The 15,827-nt window shown below is 47.0% G+C and overlaps 1 protein-coding gene across 1 annotated transcript in view; it reads right to left on the reverse strand.

Annotated features, from left to right (window-relative positions):
* The window catches only part of HMCN1 (hemicentin 1), a 166,716-nt gene extending 151,889 nt beyond the window's left edge, over positions 1-14,827 (reverse strand). The window contains exon 1 of the mRNA XM_053985174.1: positions 14,572-14,827. Within this exon, the coding sequence (XP_053841149.1) occupies positions 14,572-14,827 (256 nt within the window). The remainder of the gene's footprint in view (positions 1-14,571) is intronic.
* Positions 14,828-15,827: the final 1,000 nt, after the last annotated feature.

Raw genomic sequence — 15,827 nt, forward strand, 5'->3', positions numbered from 1 at the left:
CAGGAATATTGAGAACAAAGCTTGACACACAAAGAAGCCTCATTTTCCCCCCACTGTCAGCATTCACAGAGACTGTCTAGATTCTCCCTCATATACAGATCCCATGTAACTCAATCCTTCCAGTTCACTAGCGCTAGGGATGCTCCCTCTCTGCCTGCTGCAGCTCTGCCAGCTAAGCCCACTGCCAGTCCTGCTGGCCAGAACCACCACAACACAAGCCATCACCTCCTCTGCTCGGCCCCTGAGCGGCTCATGCACTCTAATCAAGCTCCCAAACTAAACGAGTTTCTTCAACCTCTGCTAACCTGGACTGTTTGGGAATGAATCTGGGATTGCCAAGCAGCACTCATGGCTGGGGATCAGAAAAAGCCATGACCTTAAAGAAGAGGGAAGCAGGAAGCAGTGCCGAACAGTAATTATTTTGTCCACTAAAGTTACAACTTTAGGAAAGTGTAACTCAACAGATTCAGCACAATTTCAGAAAACAAAATATCAGGGTCCGTTGGTCCAATTTTGACCCAGAACAAAATCTACAAAAGTACTCACTCCAATGGCCAACACACGAAGTGGGAATGAGATGTGTCCTAGCAACCAGCCTCATTCAGGCTGAGGCAAACACCACCTGCCAGGTCCAGAGAGGGGATTCTCCCCTCAGTTCTGCTCTGGTGTGACTCCACCCTCAGCACAAGAAAGACATGGAGACATGGACCTGCTGGAGAGAGTCCAGAGGAGGCCCTGGAGATGCGCCCAGGGCTGGAGCACCTCTGCTCTGGCACCAGCCTGAGAGAGCTGGGGGTGTTCACATGGAAAAGAGAAGGCTCCAGGGAGACCCTACAGTCCTTTCCAGTGCCTAAAGGGACTCCAGGAGAGCTGGAGAGGGACTTGGGACAAGGACTTGGAGTGACAGAAGGGATTGCTCTGAGCAATCTGAACTAGTGCAGAGTGTCCCTGCTCATGGCAGGGAGCTGGAACTAGATGGTCTTTGAAGTCTCTTCTAACCCAACCCATTCCATGATTCTGTGTTCCCTTGCACAAACCTTTTTTTGGGTAACACAGCACCTCTTTCAGAGCAAGAATAAATTGCCTTTTGCACCAGCACACTTCACCACCAGGATCCAGTGTGTATAAGCAAAAGATACTACAGACTGCCAAGAAATCTTGAGATATGGAAAGGAGTACTGAGAAGGGACACTGAACCTCAGAGGGAAAAGGGTCAATGGAAATTTTGAGGAAGTGATGGACTGAATACAGAGATGAAGATAAAAAGATGAGTAGTCAGACTAGGAAAGAAATGAAAAGAAGGAATAAACATTTCAGGGAGAAAAAAGTAATTTGTGGTTTTGTGGTTAACACAGAGAACTGTGACTCAGGGGTAGGTCACATGAATATCCTGTGATTTGATTCAGCTTATGTAAAATTTAAAAAGGGAAAGACATGACCAAAACCAAACAAAAAACCCAAGACACAAAAAAAAAAAAAAAAAAATTAATAAAACAAAGCCAACCACACAGATATCTGAAATGTCCTAAGACACTGAAAGGTAGGGGTTTAAGCAGTATGTTGTTGAATCAGGACTAAACAATCCTGGCCAAGCACCACTGCCTAAGCACCTTGTCATGTTCCCGAAATGCTGTAGGAGAGCAGCCAAAAGGTTACCCCAGCCAGTGCACACCATGTCTTATTTCAGCAAAGTACCAGGGCATCACCAGGGACTTGGCCAGGCCTGTGCCACACCCTGGATTTTTGTTGTGTTTCTAGCGCTCAGGCTCTGGTACATGACAGCAATTAGTGTGCACAGGGATGCTAAAGATCTCTAATTAAAAATCACACCACTATTGTATTGGTGTAAGTAACAGAAAATGGGAAGAGATCTGCCCAAAGATGGGCAGGATCACAGGTTCTCTGCCTGGGTGCTCCAGCTATTGCTCTTTTACCTAAAACTGTGCGCTTGCCCAAACATTTCCCCTGTTCGCAGCCGAAAAACCTGGCTCTGACACAGTAGCTTGAAGTCACAATCTCATGAAATACAAATTAACATGGGGGCATAAAAGAAATTACAGTACTCCTAGCTGTCCCAAGACAGATACCATCATTTTTCCTGCACAGTTTTCCTCCTCTTCTTCTGTTCCTCGCTAAGTTCCAACAGCAAAAGCATACTACTCAAGTGAACTAAGACCTCACTAACTAAACAAAAAGCTCCATCCTTTGGAAAACAGACTCGGACATACCATTGCAGAGCTTAAGTGAACTCAGGAAATGTTTCAGAGATATTCAGCATCCCCAGAGACACTTCACTTCAGCTCATGAAAATACATTGGTGTCCAAGGCATGAAAATTACAATGGCTTCCTGCTGACCACCCCAGCCCCCGGGCTAGGAATCTAATTTAAACAAGCTGGCAGGAGTCCAGCAGTAACCTACAGTCACAGCTCAGAGCTCCTATCCCAAGCAAACAGCCCAGACATTTAGCAGGGACTACAGCAACACAAGACATTCCTTCATTTTCATTCCATGCTGCAAACCCACCCCCACTCACTCCACTTCAGCAGCATTTTTCCAGGCTGAGAACTGGGGTACTGTTCTGCTTTGGTTACCTCTCTTTGCTGAGCAAGCTCTGCTGGTTGTAATTTATCCTATGAAGTTGATATTTGGCTCCACTATGTAACAGGCTACATGAAATTGGCTTTTAATGCTGCATAATATTCATTCATTGTACCTGTATCACACACTTACTGGCCTATTCCCAAAAGCGAGTGGTAAGGAAGCCACTTTCAGTTCTCTCTGGTGGTTTGCCACATGCTGGCTCGCTGTTTGGGAATATGTCACCTGCAAAAATGCATACATCTTACCAGTAATGCCTTGTAGACTGAAATCTAAGCTAGGAATGTTGTAGGAGAAGGGCTACGACTTGGCAAAGTGACCAGAGTGAAGAGGAGTACCAAGGGTGCCAAAGCAAATCAAGATGGAGGAGCACAGGGATACAGAACAGTGGGTTAACGTTGCTGCATGAACACACACGGCCCGCTACGTTTGCAGTACACAGCACAAGGCACATCCCAGCCCTCGCCTGGGAATTGTCCCATGGCACTATCGGCCTCGGAGCTGCCAGTGTTACTCCTTCAGCTGACACAGAAGGGGTCTCCCAAAACCCAAGGTTCAAACCCTGCCAATAATCTGTGGAGAGGGCAAAGAAGGTGCACGAGCTCCTGAGCAGCCCGTGATCAGACACGCACCAAGGCCCTTGGCAAAGCAGGCTCGCAGGAGCCCTCAGGGTGTGCTGGGGCTGCCCAGCCAGGGGCTTTCTTCAGCTGCTGATGGGAGCCAGGGAATCACCATGTGGGAATAACCTATTCCCCCCCAAAAGCCCTTGGTATCCATGTGGTAGGATGAAAACCTAGGTGTGAAACAAACCTCAGGGACTGTTATGTGGACAGTCAGCCCAGTGCAGAATGTTAGAAAGCAGAAAGCCTCTTAATTAACTTCCTATGTTCTAAATTCAGGGCTTTGATTGAACTAACCTTTGCTTCCTCTACAGCCAGTGAAAGCAAATGAGATCTCCAAAGAGTATTTAAAAATTCACAGGGGATTAATTGCTCCTTAAGGTGCCAGTTTCATTTTGTGATTTATAGAAAGAGCCTCTAGGTCACCAGCCCCTCAGCTGAGAGTCTTCAGCTAAGTGCCTGAAGTGAACTGTGATTAATTCTGTCCTCAGTGCCGTGGCTTCTTGTATCTTGACATAACATGATCCCATCCAAGCGCTTTAGAAATATGAAGTCATTGTGCTTCTCCTCTGGCAAAACCAATTACCAAAGAGTAGGTTGCACATGTTCCTCAAAAAGCAACAAAAGAAGCTTAACCACAGACCACAAGGGGATATGCTTCACCTAAACCATTCTGATCCCCCTTAAAAATGGAACACTGCAAACAATCCCTTTGCAAAATGCAAATCTTGGACCCAGAGTTCACCAAACAACAATGGCACGGCATGAATTCATTGCCAGCATCACTGAAGGATCTCGTAAATCTGATCTCAGAGCAGCACACCTCAAACAGGAAATCCTAAACACCAGCAACAGTTATAAAAAGCACATTATGTTCAACAATGTAAGTGAGGGGTAAAACATTCTCCCTGGCTGGAGTAATGAAGGACAAAAAAGCAGCCAGCCCAGAGCACATTTCATTGAATCCATCCTATTCCTTCTAACAAAACTGCTGATTACCAAGTCATGGTGAGCTGATCAAGTAACACCATCACTCTCTTTCAACAGAGAAACTGTTTTGCCATTTGCAAACTGAAAAACATATGTTCTTAATATTTCCTCTGATGCATGTGTCTCCTTCAAAACCGAAATCACAGCATATGCCAACAATTAAATCATTGACTGGAAAATATATACCAACTGGCATCTGAGGGCTCTCTGTCTAAAGGGTTCCTCCTGCCAGGCTTTAGGCCACATTCAAAGTACATTAACTAAATGAAATATCTGCTCCTTTTCCGTAGTCCTTAATCTGGTTTAGCCAGATCCTCCACTGAGCAGAATCCACAGTAGTATGAATTCCAAGCAGCCTCTGATACGCACACAAAGGATAAAGCACAAGTAAGAAAAAAGATGACAGAGACCTCAAGTCACAGAATTACAAAGTACCCTGAGTTCGTAGGGATCCACAAGGATCATCCAGTCCAATCCCTCACCCCACACAAGACACCCCAACAATCCCATCCTGTGCCTGAGAGCATTGCCCAAAAGCTCCTGGAGCTCTGGCAGCCTTTGGGTCATGACCATTCCCTGTTTTCACAGTACAGGGGAAATAGCTCTAAGGTTTCTAACAAGTTGGTCCAGCAGGATACAGAATGAACATTGCATGATGCATTGAAAAAAAATCACCAACCCAATACAAACTCCTTTTGCTCCTCATTGGTTAAGAAAAGCTCAAACACAACTTGTATCAGCCCTCCTCTGCAGGACAGGTACAGTTCACTCTCTGCAAGACACAATAGTGAGCTTTCAAAAGGCACCTGGGCATGGCCTCATGCCTCATCCTAATCCAGTCAGTACTGCTGGACAGCAGTGCAGCACACAGAGCAAGGATTAAGGATCAGTGTCAGTTTCACCAGATTGCAAGTCTTGGGTGGCTCTTTTCCTTCGTTCTCCCCTGAGAACTCAACTTCATTCTCTTCCCTAAAGGCATTCATTCACTATTCATTCATGTCCAGGGAAGGGAACAGAGCTGGAGAAGGGTCTGGAGCACCAGGAGTGGCTGAGGGAGCTGGAAAGGGGCTCAGCCTGGAGAAGAGGAGGCTCTGGGGGGAACCTTCTGGCTCTGCACAACTCCTGGCAGGAGGAGACAACTGGGAGGGTTGGGCTCTGCACCCAGGGAACAGGGACAGGAGGAGAGGAAAAAGCCTCAAATTGCTCCTGGGGAGGTTAAGATTGAATATTGGGGAAAATTTCTTCATTAGGCACTGGAACAGGCTGCCCAGGGCAGTGGAGGAATCACCATCCCAGCTGGTGTCCAAAAGTCATGTCAGTACGGCACTTGGGGTCATGCTTTAATGGTGAACATGGCAGCATTGGATTAGTGGTTGGACTCAATGATCTAAAGAGGTCTCATCCACCCTTTTAATAATTAACCTCTCTTAACAATTCTGATTCTAATTCCCCACCACAAAGACATGTTTTATCCCAGTTTTCCTCTAGGATTGGCACTTGAAAAGAGGAAGCTCAGCATTTCAAGAGGGAAATACTCCGATTGGCTTCCTTTTCAACTTTCCTGTCACATTTCTGTGAGAATTCTCTTTACAATGAACACTATTGCCTCAGTTAAAGTGAGATATAAAGATGTATACAATATTCATGGCTCCTTATTCACTTCATTACCATGCATTCTCAGAAAACAGTTGTTTACTCCAGATGAAAACAGGACACTGTATCAGTCTCAGGGAGGGACAGCTTATTCATAGCTTAAAAGTACTTGAGGATCTGCATCACATATCTGCTTTTCATACAGCAGTAGGAATTTGATTTGTGTGCATTTAAACCACTCCAGGAGACGCATGCAGCAGCAGAAATTGCTCTTTGCTTTCCATACCACAGAGCTCCCATCAAGACCCGTAGCCAGTGTTAAACAATTACTGCCATGAATAGGATTAATTGGGTTTCTCTGTGTGATTGTGTGAAACACAAGCTGCTGTAACCCCTGGGAGATAAATTCAGAGTGCAGGAAAGACGAGAGGAAGGTGAATGAGGAAGTTTCTTTGTTTAAAAAGTGATTAAGAAACTGACAGGGATCTCTCTGTGAATTGTCACATACTTAAAAGTTGAGCTAACAAGGGCACCGTGACTTTTACGTGGCACACAACAGGTGAAGTATCCTCTATGCAGATTCTAGCTCTAGGGAAAAGGTGCACACTGCTAACAAACAGCAAGGCTCACCTGATAAACTACATCAGTAGCAATTTTAAGGACAGAATAGCACTGGAATACATTGTTGTTGAGCTGCAGAGCTTCCCTTGGAATTATAACCACTTGGAGCTGAGGAGAACAAAGCAAAATATAACAAGTAGCTTCTAAGTTCTGTAGGCAACAATTTCAAATGTAACATGAAAAATAATTTGTAATTCAAAGAACTATGTATTTGAGGTATTATCATTTTTTTCCCCAAGGAAAGAATCTCTACTGTATCTTTAAATAAAAACAGGGAGAATAATCCTTCCTCTTGCCAGAAGGATTCAAGAATCAGCGAGGAAATTCACCCTTGTGCATATCTTCTGGGCTGGACATGCAGAGTTAAGACAGCAGAAAAATAAGTTGTAAGTGATGCTCTAACAGGCTTTTGGATCATGTCACAACATTTTGGCTGCCTCACAGATTTTGGAGCTTCTGGCACTGGCAATACTTACTGTCTTTTCTAATCTATATGAGCAGCTACTTTTAGAGGGACCCCGGATAAATCCCTCTAGAGGAACAAGAAAACATCCATGCAATCACAGGGTATTCATTTTATAGATATCACAATGTCTCCATCAAGGGTGACAATAAGGTTTCAAACACTCATTTCCCACACGGTCAGTACAGTTATCCCAGAAGCCTCAGAGATGGAAAATGTCTTTAAGTGCTTTAGTCTTCATCCTTATCAGCCCAGAGCTGTTCACTTACACTGCCTTGGGGACAGCCACTCACCTGATGACAGCAACAATAACACTTGGTAGTGGTAACAACACAGAGCAGTTATTGAGCTTTAGGGAAGCGTTTCCCATTGAAATTGTCACTTGTGAAATATTAATAGCAATACTTCATCAGTTTTAGCACAAAAGAGCAGAATTCCCAGTTATTATGCCCAGGTCTGCTTATCATTTGCCCTCAGACATACCAAGGCAACAGCTGTACCTTTACACTGCATCTCCTAAAACACCAAGGAAAAACCTCAGAATTTGGACATGTGCTCATTATTGCTGTCACTGTGTATCTAAGTCCAAAATAAACCCCAAATCCTTACATATCCTTGAGTTGTCAGATGGGATGTTCACAAATTTGAGGCCACCAAAACACAAAGCTGTGACAAATCAGCTGTCACCAGCTTTAATCTGGTGTTCTGTGATCCACCAAAAGAAGAGGGATGAGACTTCCTAAATTAGTACCTTTTTTTCCCCACTTTCGATATTGGTAGTAATATAAAAGCCACTCAACTCTCAAATAAGACAACTACTTGAATTAAGTAGAGAGCATAATTTTCTTGGCCTCTGACCTTACTCTTTCCAAAAAGAATTGAGGCAGTTCTTCTCTATCTATCTGTTGTGGTTTGACACTGGCCCAATGCCAAGCACCCACAAGAGTCGCTCACTTATCCTCCCCTGCCACAGCTGGGCAAATGAAAGGAGAATAAGTTAACAAAATCTTTGTGAATTGAGATAAGGACTGGGAGAAAGCACTTCAACAGCAAACTTAAGATTGCAAAGTGAATTTATTACTAACAGAATCAGAGGAGGATGATGAGAAGTAAAATAAGCCCTTAAAACACCTTTTCCCCCAGCCCCTCCCTCCTTCCCACCGACAGCTCAGGGAGACAGGGCGTGGGGGGTTTGGTCAGTTCATCACCGAGATTTCCTTCCCTGCTCAGGAGAGGAGTCCTTTCCCTGTGAGACCCTGGGGTCCCTCCCACAGGAGACAGTTCCCTGTGAGCTTCTCCAGCGTGGGCCCACTCTCACCAGCAGCAGCCAAACCACACCTGCCACAAGGTGAGTCCCTCCCACGGGCACACAGCCCTCCCAAAACTGCTGCGGCGTGGGGCTCCCTGTCCATGGGGTGCAGTGCTCCAAGGCCAGGCTGCTCCAGCCTGGGAGCAGGGCCCTCTCTCCTCTGGGTCTTCCACTGGGTCACAGCCTCCTCCAGGGATCTTCCACTGGGTCACAGCCTCCTCCAGGGATCCACCTGCTCCAGCATGGGCACCTCCCCCAGGGGCTCTGGGTGGATCTCTGCATCCCCCGTGGATCCCCAGGGGCTGTGGGTGGATCTCTGCATCCCCCGTGGATCCCCAGGGGCTGTGGGTGGATCTCTGCATCCCCCGTGGATCCCCAGGGGCTGTGGGTGGATCTCTGCATCCCCCGTGGATCCCCATGAAGGGGCTCAGCTGCTTCACCCTGGTCTCACCAGGGCCTGCAGAGGAATCTCGGCTCTGGCCCCTGGAGCACCTCCTGCCCCTCCTTCTCCACTGACCTTGGTGTCTCCACGTTGTTTCCCTCACATGTTCTCACCTCCTCCTCTTCTCTGACTAGAAGAAAACCTGTGTCCCACTTTGTTTTGATTTTCTTCTTAAATCTGTTATCCCAGAGGCATTACCAGCCTCTCCTATTGGCCCAGCCTTGGCCAGCAGCATGTCCAGCTTCAGAGCCATCAGGGACTGGCTCTGCTGGACATGGTGGAAGCTTCCAGGAGCTTTTCACAAGAGTCATCTTTGTGACCTCCCTGCTACCAAAAACCAGGTCATGCAAAACCAATACATTATCCTAAAAAAAAACTATGAGATTTTGATAAGTACCCAGTTTTCACAAAATATTTGTCCAAAGAAACTTCACTTATTTCTTCTGGGCAACCTAATAATTTGTCTAGTTCAAACAGAAGACAGTTTTCAAACAGTTTTAAGCAGCTTTACCTACTAAGGAAGGTAAGGAGGCCTCCGGAATGTGGACAGGAACATAGGGTCATATTCCTCTCCCTCTTTCAGCTGTCTCCCTTTTCATTAAAATCATAAAATCACAGGCTGGCTTCAGTCAGAAGGGATCTTAAAGCCCATGCAGGCTCACCCCTGCCATGGGCACAGACACCTTCCACTATCCCAGGTTGCTCCAAGTCCCATCCATCCTGGCCTTGGACACTTCCAGGGATGCAGGGGCAGCCACAGCTTCTGTGACACCAATCTTTTCTCATGCTGCCCCCATCCCACTTCCATGGTGTAGGCAAACTCAGATACCAGTACACAATACCACATTTCCCTTAAACTTGCTCTCCCCGCCTTGAAAACCACTGCTGCAGTTGTGTTTCTCCACAGCCATGTTCCTGTTCTTTACTGAAACTAATAACAAGTCTTGAAGCACTTCTTCCACCCTGCAAAGGAAGCGGAGGGAATGCTGAAGACAATGCCCCTCTTCTTCAGGCTATACTTCATCTTCTCCAACTGATTTACACACATTCAGCCTCTGCCTGAGAAGTTTAGACACTCATAAATCTGAGAGTAAAGCCCAAGATCAAAGACCTCAGGCGACAGAAGAATGCAGAAGTGCAGGGCAGCACATGGGAGAAGGGCTATCAGGAGAGCTGGATGTGAGAGGAAGAAGCAGTGACATGATCTGTGATACCATCCAGCTGAGGGTACAGCAAGGACACAGCCTTCCCCTCTCCCTTCATTATCCATCTGCATACCCACAGTACTTTTTCTGTCAGGAAGTATAAAAAGCTTTAACTCCATTAATAGCCTAATTTTAATTTCATGGAATTCCTCCTCTGGAAAAAACATTACTTCTTCATTATAACTTCTAAAAAAAAAAAAATTTATCAAACCTGCAAAACCCAAAGTTCCCAGACTTTTCATATGACCTCCTGAACTTGATCCAAGCTAGTATGTGGCTCAGCAGCCTAACCATGTTACAGACACAGCCCTGCCAGTCTGTTAAAGGGGACTCCAGTTAAACATAACTATGTGCTTAACTATGTGCATAACTTCACTTCAAGATAGGAAAGAGCTTTACTCTCTCAAAAGAGAGGAGTGGGATCAAGGGAAAGAAAAATGTATTCCTTGTTCTCCTACACACTTACTATGTGACTTAAGTTCAATACTGTTTTCCCATCTAAAGTAAGCATTATTAATGTTTCCCCTTTTCTCACACAGTGTTTTCTATTTGATTTGTAAGAAAATGGTCAGGAGATGATCACAGTTCTGTAGATATGCAGAGTGTGAACAGGCAAACACCATCCTCTACCCTAGGAAGTCCAGAGGTTATATATTCCCTTCATTTTTGTCTTAATTAATTACTGGAGTTTGGTCCATAGAATAGCCATTCACACTTAAGGAATGCTTGATTAAATCACACAGAGTGAGTTATGACTGGTATAATTCCATTAGCTTTACAGAAAAATACTAGGGATGAATTAGTCCTCTCAGGCTTATTTTCCATTCCAAAATTCCTTAATGGCATAAAGAAAAAATAGCAAAGCTGGCCACAGATGTTAAATAAAGACATTCCAAGTCAAATCCCATTTCCACAGGATACAATGGGAGTTAGTAGGACATCAGGACCCACAACACGCAACTGCAAAAGCATTTGCTGATCTTCAGCTTTAGCTCCAGTTCAAAATTTTCCTGTGCCAACTCTTCTTAAATTTGGGACAATTTTCCACCCCCCACGCCAGTTTTTCCATTGAACACAAGTCTGGCAAGAGCTTTCTTAGTCAACAGCCATTTTCACTATCTACAAAAGTTCTGTGATCACATTCAGGCATTGAAAGCCCACAATAAAAAAAATTCCCTGTAATCTGTTAAAGCACTGCACATGGTTATTCACAAAGTAGAATCCAAAGCAAAAGGTTTTTCCAGAGTTGAACTCTCTGCATCCCACCAGATGGTACATGGTATAGGAATGTGAAACCCATGACAAATTTTTCTGTAAGCCATAATTCTGTGCCAAAAGCCTCAGGTTTTATACTAAAAATATACTTGTATTCCTGTTTTACCAAAATGCCATTGCAGTAGGGAAAACATGACATTAAAATCTACCATCACACACCCCGGTGCATTGGCACATCACAATCACAGAATCATTCACGTTGGAAAAGACCTTTCACATCATCAAGTCCAACCATCAACCCAACACCATCACCACTAAACTTTGTCCCCAAGTGCCACATGCACTTGGTTTTTGAACACCTCCAGAGATGGGGATTCCACCACCTCCCTGGGCAGCCTGTGCAAATACTTTACAGCCCTTTCTGTGAAAAGGTTTTCCCTAATGTCCAGCCTGGACCTGCCCTGGCACAGATTGAGGCCGTTTCCCCTTATCCCGTCCCCATTCCCATGATGCAGAGGCCAGCCCCCCTGGCTGTCCCCTCTCGTCAGGGAGTTGTGCAGAGCCAGAAGGTCCCCCCTGAGCCTCCTCTTCTCCAGGCTGAGCCCCTTTCCCAGCTCCCTCAGCTGCTCCTGGGGCTCCAGCCCTTCCCCAGCCCCGTTCCCTTCTGTGGACAAGCTCCAGTGCCTCAGTACATCACTAATAATGCCATACTTTGAGTTATTTAAAAATCCTCCCATATTCTGCTAGACTACATTTATACCAAATCATTTACAATCCACCTGTACCCTGTGGAATGCCAAATGCACTCTGCAATACAAACTAGGAAACCAATAGAGTTCAAAACTAAATCCACACCCAATTTAAATTGCAATTACCTATCAACAGTGTATCTGCATCAGGGCACCTTTATACAAAGAGAAGCTCCTTGGACCTGAGCCCCAGCTGTATCTCTACCCCTTGTAGAGTCCCATCTGCCCCAGGGACCACACACAAAACATCCAGAAAATTTGCCTGTGAGGCAGCTACATATAAAGCTCTTTCTTTGGAAGAAGATTTAAGTGAATAACAACACAACTTTTGAAAAAAAATATAGCTTCATGCTCATTAATTCAGTTGAACAACCTTCAGAAAGAACACTAGGTAAATAAATTCAATGCTGTGAAATACTTGCCAGGTAATATTTTTATGAGGTTTTTGAGTAAAGCTACTTCTCTATAGATTAAAAAAAAAAGAAGTTGAAGTGGTCATAACAGCATTTCTTGCATTTTCTTTTCAAGTGCCTTGGCGTGGTCATCATCAGATGTACACTACAGATGACCAGCAGTCATCTGGACCTTACACATACATAAAATTCAAGACATTGGCCTGTGGTGTGTCTTTCTAACTCTGAGAAAGACCAAATAAATAGTTTTCAGAAACCAGTACAAAATGAAGTTGAAAATTGTCCATCCTCCACTTTGAGAGAGCTCCCTGCCCTCACAAATTATCCATCACACTAAGAAGTAAGGCCCCCTCAGGGAAGTTGGACTTCCACACAGAGAGGTGTAACAGGATACTCTGAGGCACGTTTGCCAGCAGCTCTGGGCTGCACAGGTCAGTTCTCTGCAGGTTTAAGTTTCAGTCACTCCACTGAATGAAGTCTAACAGTTGCCAAGGAAAGGGATCTTCTGTGCAAGGAGAGGAATGGGGGAGGAAGCAAGGAAGCAAGGAGTCAGTGAGTGGGAAAATGTGACTCAAGCAGGGAGCAAGGAGGGGTGGTACAGCAAAGCATGGTCAAAGGAATCAGTCTGGAACACAAGCAAAGAACCTGGACAGGCAGTGGGAGCAAGAATGTAAGGAGGATGGAAAAAAGGACTGAAAAGGTGAAAATGTGCAGAAGAAAAATTGAATGAAAACATATGAGATGAGAAAGAAAACAGAAGCTATGACGTGAAAGAGGTCTGTGATGAAAACTAAGCACAGGACCCATGAGAGAAAGCTGAGACTTCTTTCTACTGAGCATGCACAAGAACAAAGGACCACCACACAAACCTGCAAACTAAAAGTGCACCACGCAAGATCTTCTTGCTCTTGTGGATGGAACAGTCTCTGAAAAAGAGAAGTATCAACTCCTACCCTGAATCCCCTTCTGCTCACTAAAGTGAAGATAATTGATCATTGAGAGAAAATCAAACCAAAACACTCCTAACCCATCCTCTTGATTTTCTGGCCATTCCATGGAAAAACAGCTCCAAAGAGATGAACTTGATTTTCCAGAAGGATATAAAAGAGTTCTAGGTTCTACTCTTGACCCAAATCTTTCCCTTCTTGTTTATTTCTGTGGCATGATGCTTTTTAAGTCTCATATAATTTTGTTCCATAAAATAACAAAAAATGGGGGGACAGGGGGAAGAGAGGGAAAACAAAAAGAAAATTACACCAAATGTGGAAACAGTAAGGACCCTTTTGTGATATAACATTCTGATACTACAATGAAGAACTCTTTGTAAGAAAAAAAAGAGAACCTATACAAGCTATTCTTTCTAATTTTTTAAGCATTTGGTTTAAGGTATTTATACCAATAGCAAACATATATCTTGTAAACAGAAGAATCTGTGACTGGGAGGAAATAGAGAGGATGTCCATTTTTTTTGCTGACATCCCTGCAAAAATTGAAGTCTTAAGCATTGAGCATATTCTGAGATATTCCATGGGCACTAAAGCCAAAAGGTAATTTTCAAGGGCTTTCCCCCCCTTTCTGATTCTTTTTTCTTTTTTTTTTTTTTTTTTTTTTTTTTTTTTTTTTTTTTTTGCGAGAGTTTTTACTGCACAGTACAGCACACTTCACCAGCCTGGGGCATCCTGTTCCTATTTCCTCTTCAAGTCAACAGAAGAATTTGACAAGGAAAGAGGAAGAGAGCCAGAGAAAACTGATAGGAAGGGAACAAAAAACAGAAGCTGAAAGAGAGGAACGCATGATGTACAGCAGAAGGGGTGAAAAAAGAAAGAAAGAACAGCCCGAACAAAAAAACCCACACCATGTTCATTTCACTTCACGTTTCTGAATGTAAGCATGGGATAATAAGACAAGAGGAAGAGTGCAACTGCATAGTTCATGTTCTTAAGTGCACTCCCATGGAAGGGCATTGGGAAAAAACTCAATAGCACCGTTACTACTACACGTGCAGTTCACGGACACTACTTCAGCTCGTACCTGAACAATTAAGGTGAGTATTTGATAACTTAAGCTACTCTGGTGCACAAATCGCACTTAGAGCCCACTCCAGTCTACCCTGAAGGCTTTGGGAAGTTTTGCAGAGAGCTAGGGAGGTGGTGGTCACAAAATGTTACTCGCCCTCGGCAGAGAAACGCGTGCGGCAAGAACGACTAGGATGGGACAGGAACACTTAGGCTCCGGTCTCTGCAAGCGCAGGAAACCCAATTTTTGGCAGCCCTCGGGAGCTCCCTGCTGCCCTTCCCGGCTCCTGCCCGCCCCAGCCAGGTCCCGCTCGGCCCACCGGGGGAATGCCCTACCTGGGTCGTGGAACGGCACCAGCGCGAAGTTGTACAGCGGCCGCTTGGGTCTCTTCAGCGATGTCTCCAGGATCTTGGATGCGCCCTCGATAACTTGCACCAAGTCGTCGTACATGGAGCCGGTCACATCGAAGACGAAGGCCAGGGTGGAGGCTCCCTCGGGCACCGCCTCGGGCTCGGGCACGGCGCGGGCGCTCAGGGCCAGCAGCAGCAGCAGCGCCGTGCCCAGCGCCCCGGGGCTCCCACCCACAGCCATCGCGCCGGCACCCGCGGCGGCCGGGCAGGGCACTGGGGGCACGCGGGACAGGGGAACGGAGACACACCGCGGAGAGCGCGGGGACAGACCGGGACGGACCGCGGAGAGCGCGGGGACAGACCGGGACGGACCCGGGAGAGCGCGGGGATGGATCCGAGACGGACCCGGGAGAGCGCGGGGATAAACCGGGACAGACCCGGGAGAGCGCGGGGATGGATCCGAGATGGACCCGGGAGAGCGCGGGGATAAGCCGGGACTGAGCGGGAACAGGCCGAGGGGAGCGAAGACCGAGCGGGGAGAGCGGAGAGCGGACCCCGTCGCCCACCGCCCGCTCCCCTCCGGCGCGGCGCAGGAAGCGCCGCCGCTTTTGTCTGCGCGTGGCTGCAGCCCCGCTCCGCCTTCGCTACCGGGCAGGGCTGGGGCAGCGCCGCCCCGAGGGACAGGGCTGAGCCCCGGCCGTGCCGCGGGGCTCCTGCTGCCAGCCGGGGCCGGGGATGGAGCTGCGGCTGCCGCCCGGGGAGCACCGGCTGCGGATTGAGGCGGCGCCCGCCCCGGTCCCGCCTCCCGTGGCCCGCTGCGGCCCCTGCCCTCACCTGGGGTCTCCCCTTCACTTCGGGGTCACCGTCCTTACTTTAGGGTTTCCGCCCTCACCAGGGGTCCCTCCATCACCCCCGGGGTCCCGCCCTTACCTGGGGGTCCCTCTCTCACTTCGGGGTCGCCGACCTTACGCCGGGGTCCCGCCCCCCTCCTCGGGATCCCGCCCTCACCTGGGGGTCACTCCCTCACCTGGGGGTCACTCCCTCACCTGGGGGTCACTCCCTCACCTCGAGGTCGCCGTTCTTACGCCGGGATCCCGCCCTCATTTGGGGGTCCCTCCATCACCCCCGGATTCCTTCCCTCACCTTGGGGTGCCGTCCTCACCTGGGGTCCCGCCCTCACTCCGGGCTTCCATCCCTCACCTCTGGGTCTCCGCCCTCACCCCGCGGTCCTTCTCTCACCT

Source organism: Vidua macroura, chromosome 9, assembly GCF_024509145.1.
Source record: "Vidua macroura isolate BioBank_ID:100142 chromosome 9, ASM2450914v1, whole genome shotgun sequence".
NCBI classification, from domain to species: Eukaryota; Metazoa; Chordata; class Aves; order Passeriformes; family Viduidae; genus Vidua; species Vidua macroura.